General features: G+C 51.6%; 1 protein-coding gene across 4 annotated transcripts in view; it reads left to right on the top strand.

The window, feature by feature from the left end:
* Nucleotides 1-1,044: 1,044 nt before the first annotated feature.
* The window catches only part of KCTD20 (potassium channel tetramerization domain containing 20), a 28,576-nt gene continuing 22,604 nt past the window's right edge, over nt 1,045-7,016 (top strand). The window contains exons 1-2 of one of the 4 annotated variants that reach the window (XM_030465421.1): nt 1,045-1,108; nt 4,927-4,981. Coding sequence is in view for 1 of the 4 variants with exons in the window: in XM_030465419.1 (XP_030321279.1) it covers nt 5,153-5,190 (38 nt within the window). In the remaining 3 variants the exon portion in view is untranslated. The other 3 variants (XM_030465422.1, XM_030465423.1, XM_030465419.1) reach the window with 3 other exon arrangements.

Raw genomic sequence — 7,016 nt, 5'->3', positions numbered from 1 at the left:
GTGGCTGTCCAAGCTCCAGCCAGGCCTGAGCCAGGCAGATATCTCAGCACTTTCCCACCCTTAATCCCAGGAGCAGATCCTTAGGAGAGGGGCAGAGCAGAGCACCCAGCTGCAGGGTGACTCCATCCTCTGACCAGGGCTCAGGGGCAGAGCAAAAACCCTCGTGGAGATGTTGGCCCCTGCTCGGGTGCTCCAATCCTTGGCACCACACCCACTGGGAGGATGGAACAGCCTGCCCAGCAGGTGTGAACCTGAAACACCCAAACTGAGAGAGCAAAACCCATCCCGTTCCCTCCTGGAGGACAGAGGAGGGAGGAGGAGACCAGCCCGGGTGTTCACTCACATTTTTAGGGCTGGGGGAAGAGTTTTGGGGTGAGTTGTGCTGAGGAAGCCCCAGAGATGCCACAGCTTTGGCTGGATTTGGCAAAGTTCTGGCAGGTTTTGAATCCCTGATCCGGGGGATGCTGTGGGGATACGGGGGGGATGTGGGGATGCAGTGGGGATGCTGATGGGATGGGGGCAATGCTGGGGGGTGGGGGGGGATGAGGAGGATGAGGGGGATGCAGGGGATGCTGTGAGGATGCGGGGGGAGATTTGGGAGGGAAGCAGGGGGGAGTAGTGGGGATGTGGGGGATGCTGTGGGGATGCTGATGGGATGCGGGCGATGCTGGAGGGGTGGGGGGGGATGAGGAGGATGAGGGGGATGCTGTGGGGATGTGAGGGGGATGCGGGGGATGCTGTGGGGATGCTGTGGGGATGCTGTGGGGATGCTGTGGGGATGCTGCGGGGATGCTGTGGGGATGGGGGGGGGGATGCTGTGGGGATGCTGTGGGGATGCTGTGGGGATGCGGGGGGGGATGCTGTGGGGATGCTGTGGGGATGCTGTGGGGATGCGGGGGATGCTGTGGGGATGCTGTGGGGATGCTGTGGGGGGGATGCGGGGGGGATGCGGGGGGGATGCGGGGGATGCGCAGCTCCCGGGTACCGCCCTTAGTCCCGCCCCCCTCGGCCTCTGATTGGCCAGCGCGTCCTGACGGCGGGACCAATCAGAGCGCGGCGCGGCCCCGCCCCGCGTCCGCCTGAGGGAGCGGCCTGGCTGAGGGACGCGGTGAGTGAGGCCCGAGGGGAGGGGGGGGGCACCGGGGGGGCTTTTCCTCACCCCCCGTGGGGCTCAGGGACACCCGTGGGGTCTTCCCTGCCCTCTGTAGGGCTCGGTGGGGGGCTGTGGGAGGGCTCTTTTTGGCTCTCTGTGAAGGGGCCTTCCCGGGCCTGCTCTGGGCCTGGCGCGGCCGTGCCAGGCGCTGTGCCCGGGCAGGGGGCACCTCGGGGCTGGGTTTTTGCTGCTTTAGGGGATGATGTCTGAGGGGCCCCGGGGCTGTCGGTGGCGTCAGGGTGGATCCCATTGTTCTGTCTGCGCTCTGGAGGGCCCATGGGGTAAGGGAGGGGGGTTGAGGGGACGCCTGTGAGCGCCCAGGGCCTTCTGTGTCCCTGTGTGGGGCTGGGGATGCTCCCCCCTGCCTGTGTTTGTGTGTAGCAGAGGCTTCTGTGCCCTCTCCTCCGCTCTGTGTCTGGCAGGAGGCCGGGACTGTTGTTACCCTTGAGCTGGTGCTGCAGCTCTGCATTTGGGACACGTCCCCCCCCCTTCCCCTTGGGTGTCTGTGAGGTCTCGAAGTTGTGCCCAGTGCCCTGTGGGGAGGTTGCTGCTCGTGATCAACTCCCCCCCAAGAGGAGGAAGCGGCCTCTCAGGGTGCTGATGGGTCGTGCTGCCCCTCTATGTGTGTCCTGGGGTCGTGGGCTGGTGCATTGTTATTATTAATCATGTTTCTGGGCTTGAATCTGCTGTGCCTTTCCTCCTGTCTGGCCTCACTGTGCTTTGAAAGGGAGCAGGAGTTCCCGAGGTACAATAGGGGAGCCCTCAGCCTGCCTCATAGAATCCTAGAACTGGCTGGGTTGGAAGGGACCTCAGAGCTCATCAAGTCCAACCCTTGATCCACTCCCCCCGTGGTTCCCAGCCCATGGCACTCAGTGCCACATCCAGGCTCTTTGGAAAGATCTCCAGACACGGAGAATCCACTACTTCCCTGGGCAGCCCATTCCAATGCCTGATCACCCTCTCCAGAAAGAAATTCTTTCCAATCTCCAACCTAAACCTCCCCTGGCACAACTTGAGACCCTGCCTCTGCTCCTAGGAACCAATCTGTGTCCTCATTTCCCCTGTCTCAGCTCTTGCTCTCTGCTGCCTGCTCAGTCACCTTGGGCTTTTCAGGAAAAAGGTAACAAGAATGCTGGCAGTCTGGGGAATAAACCTGGGAGGCTGAGAACACATCTCTGGAGGGAGAGTTTGTGGAGGTTGTGGCAGCAAACCCCAGATCCTCTTGTAGCATCAGGTTGTGGCTTTAAAGCTGAAAATTTCACCTGAGCTCCTGCCTTATCCTCTCTGGCATCAGCAGCAATCACCAGGTGTTAATCAGCAGGAGGTTGGGTCAGGGAATCAATGGAAAGGCTCAGCTCTGCCTTTTGGGGTGTGTCCTTGTTTACCCCCTGCCTGCTGAGAGTCCCCTGGGTTTAAGGGTTATAAATACTCAGGATTCAGAAGATGAAGGTTTGCAGTGATGAAGGTGAACGAGCATCAGAGCAGTGAATCTCTGGGTTAGTCTGTAGGCAAAGCTGCCTGTAGGAGCTGTTATTCTGCAGACTGGGTTAAAAATTCCTTTGTTACAGGTGGAGCAATTTTCTTTAGGAAAACAGAAAAGCTTTACTGAAACAAATAGACTGGTGCTCTTTTCAACATTATGGCACTAAACCCAAAAATGCTCTGTTGCAAAGCAGCCTTGGTTGCTTGTCCTGACTCAATTGTCTTTATTTTCTGTAATAACATCCAGGTGAGAGGCTTTTCCCTGGTCTGATTTGGTTGGAATGGAAGAGTTTGTGCAGACTAATCCTCAAGTGAGATTTGTGCAGAAAACTCTGCCCAGACCTGTTTCAGCTGCTCTTAAAGCCATTAAGAAAACCTTGAAGTCAGGCATGGCAGTGAAGAGGTGTGTGCTGTTAGCTGAGCTGGTGTTTGTCTCCAAAGAGACTTCTCTGCAGCAGATGAAATGCTTTTTCATCTCTTCAGTGCTGTTTATTTGAAGGGGAAGAATTTTCTGTTTGATTTGGGCTTCAAACTGGAGTGATCTTGCTGGTAGGAGTTCATCCCATCCTTGGGTTGGGTTTGGAGCTTTCAGTTTGTGGTTATTCTGGATAAAGTTGAGCCCATCAGGCTGCAGGTGTCTGTCTGGAGGAAGTTGGAGTCAAAAGGGCTAAAATAAAATTTATTTACAGCTCAACCTTGGTGAGCAACAAGTTCCATCTGAGCTGTTAGATGTAAATTACATGAACCTCCCCCCAGGGGGGAAAAGTGGTTGGGTGTTTTGGAGGCTTTGTTGTTCCCTTTTGTTTTCTGGAAAGGTTTTGGGACAGTTCTTTGAGTGGAAGGAATTCCAGAGCCTCAAAAGCAGGAAGCCTCATCACTGGTGGTACCAGAAATGTTTTGTCTGAGTTCCACCTGAGTGTGGCCAGTCTAAAATGACTTTATTTTTCTGTGCTCCAGAGGTAGCCTTACCTGAGCTCTCCACAGCACTGATCTTTGTTGCCTTACCCAAAGTATTTTTTAATTGAGAAACCTTCATTGTTTTGCTGATTTGATCAGAAATCTGATCTTACCTCAGGCTTTTTGAGGTGTCTTCAGAGCTGGGCTTGTTCAGGCTTGTTTTCTCTGGGTCCATGAGGTTTGCATAACCCCTGTCTTGAGTTTTTTGCTCAGGAGATTGTAACATTTGGTGTGTGGTGGCTCAGCCTGCCTGTGCAGGTGATGAGGAGAATCATCTCTGGCTTTATTAGTTGATGCTTGCAGCATAAAACTAGGGGCATGTTGGGATGTGTTTGTCACTCAACCTCCTCTTGAACTCATTCCCTGTGCCCATGACAGGCAGCCAAGTGCTTGGTGCACCTTGTAGCAGAGTAGTTAAAGGAAGCAGAGGAAAATCTTGTTTAAAATCCACTTTAAATCCCTGAAAAGCCATAAGTAGAAAACAGAATCAGCAGAAAATCTGGGTGTAGAGCAAGGTCACCAACACTTCCCCCTTTGTAATGAATTTGCTGGAAGATTTCAGTGCTCTTGGCAATTTCCACTCCCTCCATCCCCTCTTGCTGAAAGCTCTGATCACCAAGGAATATTGGGCAAGCAGCAGGGAGCAGTGGTACAGTGTTCATAATTGCATCAGAGTGTTGCAGTCCTGTTATGAAAGTCCCTGCATGATGACAGCCTGGCTCAGCAGCCAGACAACCTGTGGAAGGAGACTTAGAGCTCCCTGAAATAGCACAGACCTGCAGCCTCTTGGTTTTGCCATCTGCTTGCCAGGGAAGAGTCTAAAAACTCTGCCTCCTGCTAGAGAGTGAAATCTTGTTGAAGAAATGCAAAATGAGCCTCCCTAAAACTGAGGAATGAATTCTGGAGCTGCTGGGTTCTGCTTAGAGATTCCCAGAGGAAAGGATGGACAATGAGCTCTTTCTTTGCAGGAAAAATGCTGAACTGGTGCCTGCTGCTAAAGGCCACTTCAGCTGTCTAAAGGATCTCCTGATTTTGAAGTTAATTGCTTAATAGAGAGTAAATTTAGTTAGAGGATCAGTGCATTACTGGCTGCTGTAGCCCATATCTGCACAAGAAACACAATAAAACCTTTCTGTGGGGAAATGGAAAGGGGTGGGGAGCCACCACCATTTCCTCTCTCTCTGTCTTCATAAATAGCACAACCAGAGCTAATGATGAGTTCAGAAATTACCAGTTTAGTATAATTAACATTCTCTAATGAAGCAGTGTGATTGCAATACCTTTTGTTTTGGGGGACTTGGCCAAACTGCTGATGAAAACCCCTCTGATTTCAGGTTCCTGATGCCAGCATGCCAGTCAGCTAGAGCTTGGGGCCCATCATTTACCAAGGTTGGTACAAGTTTGGTTTTTGGATGGCTTTTCCATGTGAAATGTCTACTGAGCAGCCTCCCCTGTCCTGAAAAATCCCCAAATTTCATTGTCAGTCACACAGCAACCTCAGGCTGATCCCATCTGCATCCTGAGGAGCTGCATCAGCCTTCCAGTGCTGGTTTCTTACTGATGTCTGTAGAGAGAAGCTGGGAATACAGGCAGCTCAGGTGAGATGAGTCCAACCCTAGGGTAAACAGGGAGTGTGGAAGCATTCCTGGTGCAGCCCTGATGAGTCCTGGGGGAAAGAAGGTACCCACTGCTGCTTGAGGAGCACCCAAGGGAAGGACTCCATCCCACCTGCAGCATGGGGGCAAAACTGCAGAAAATTGCAGTTTTCTGAGGTGAGAGTGGCTGAGCTGACATCCTGGTTGTGCTGCTCATGTTCCTTGGAGAGGCTGGGGCAGCTCCCAGCTGAGAGGGAGCTCTGGATGTGTCTGGTGGGAGGAGAGGCTGAGGAGCAATGGTTTTGAGGGTTGAAGGCTCTGCAGCTTTCCAGAGAAAGGGAAGAGGGTAGAAATGAGGAATATCTCCTGGAATCTGGAGGTTTGGTTGGTTGGTTTGGTTTTGTTGTGGGTTTTTTTGCTGAAGACCTTGTTATTTAGCCCTGTCCCAGGGAACTGGTGACTGGGATTCCTTGGCAGACTGGGAACCCAAACTGGGTTATGACATAGCAGAACCACAAAGGCAACGTGGGCTTTCACCTGGGTGTGTGAGAGGAGCCTGGAACAGGGGAATAATTACAGGTGCTGGGATTAACTGCAGTCCTGGGACTTCCCTTCTCATGGCTTCAGCTTTCAGGGCTCTTTCTCTTCCTGCCTCTTGTTGCAGTTCCAATTTTTGTCAGTGTGTCCTCTGACCCAAGCACAGACCATATGCTGGGTCTGGTGATTTTATTTTTTTTTTTTTTGGCTCTGTTTGTCAGAGCACACAAGGACATTTGAAGGGCAGCTGTTTGGTCAGCACAGCCCTGAAATTCAGGAGGAAAATCATGGCTGAAGGGGCACTGACCAAATGTACCAATCAGTAATTCCATCTGTAATAACTGGGATGATTTTCTTCTCTGTTTTTTGCCATCAGAACAATTTCAAGTGTGTTTTGTGCACAAAAATGGTGTTAATCCAGTGATGGCTCCTGAGTGTGGGAATATCCAGGCACTGCATCAGTTTTGCTACTAAAAACATAATTTCAAATATGAACACAAGTTCATCCAGTTCACCTCCAGGGACTGTGGACTGGACCATGTTGCAGGAATCCCCCTTGTCAGAGCAATGGGGAACTAATGAGTCAGCAATTTACTCTGAGAATCAGAAACTGCCTGGGATCCAATTCTCTTTGCCAAAAGAAGCAAAAAGGGCTGAAGGAAAAGTCTGGTAGACATAAAAGAGAGCAGAGCTCTGCGTGCCCAGTCTGCCTTTGCACTTTGTGGACAAATAATATGGTTTAAAATTCCTTAGTCATCCTTTCAGTGGCAGGAGTGGGGATTACAAGAACTGGGAGCTGAATGCAACTACCAACTAACTACCTGTTGTAAAGCAGCACCACATCCCTAACCTGTGTGTTGGGGTGTAGTAATTTAGCCCATTGAAAGAGAGATTATTTTTTTCAGAAGGAAGTGAAGCTGAGCAGCCATAAAAATAACAGAACAGCTGAACCCTGTGCCTGATGCTCCTCAGTGTGAGGACGTGCAGGAGGAGTGGCAGCAATCAGCAGAGGTGTGCAATGATTCACTGCTGCCAGGTAATGCTGCCTGTGTGGGAAGTTTTGGCAGTGTAGCTCTGATAAAACACATGAGGCAGGCAAAAAGGCTGAGGCCACATTTAAGGAAAGAAGAGTTTACACCAGAATTACTATGCTGGCTCTGGGAGCCCAGCTCTGTGGCTCTCTCTGCTGGTACAACAGCTCTTTCTATTTCCTGAAAGTAACCTGTGAGTCCTCATGATGCCACAGGATGGCCTGTTAAAGGTCTTCATTCAGCAAATGCCCCAACTTTAGT

The sequence above is a fragment of the Calypte anna genome, chromosome 26 (genome assembly GCF_003957555.1).
Source record: "Calypte anna isolate BGI_N300 chromosome 26, bCalAnn1_v1.p, whole genome shotgun sequence".
NCBI lineage: Eukaryota > Metazoa > Chordata > Aves > Apodiformes > Trochilidae > Calypte > Calypte anna.
This window is presented reverse-complemented; position numbering and strand designations above follow the sequence as displayed.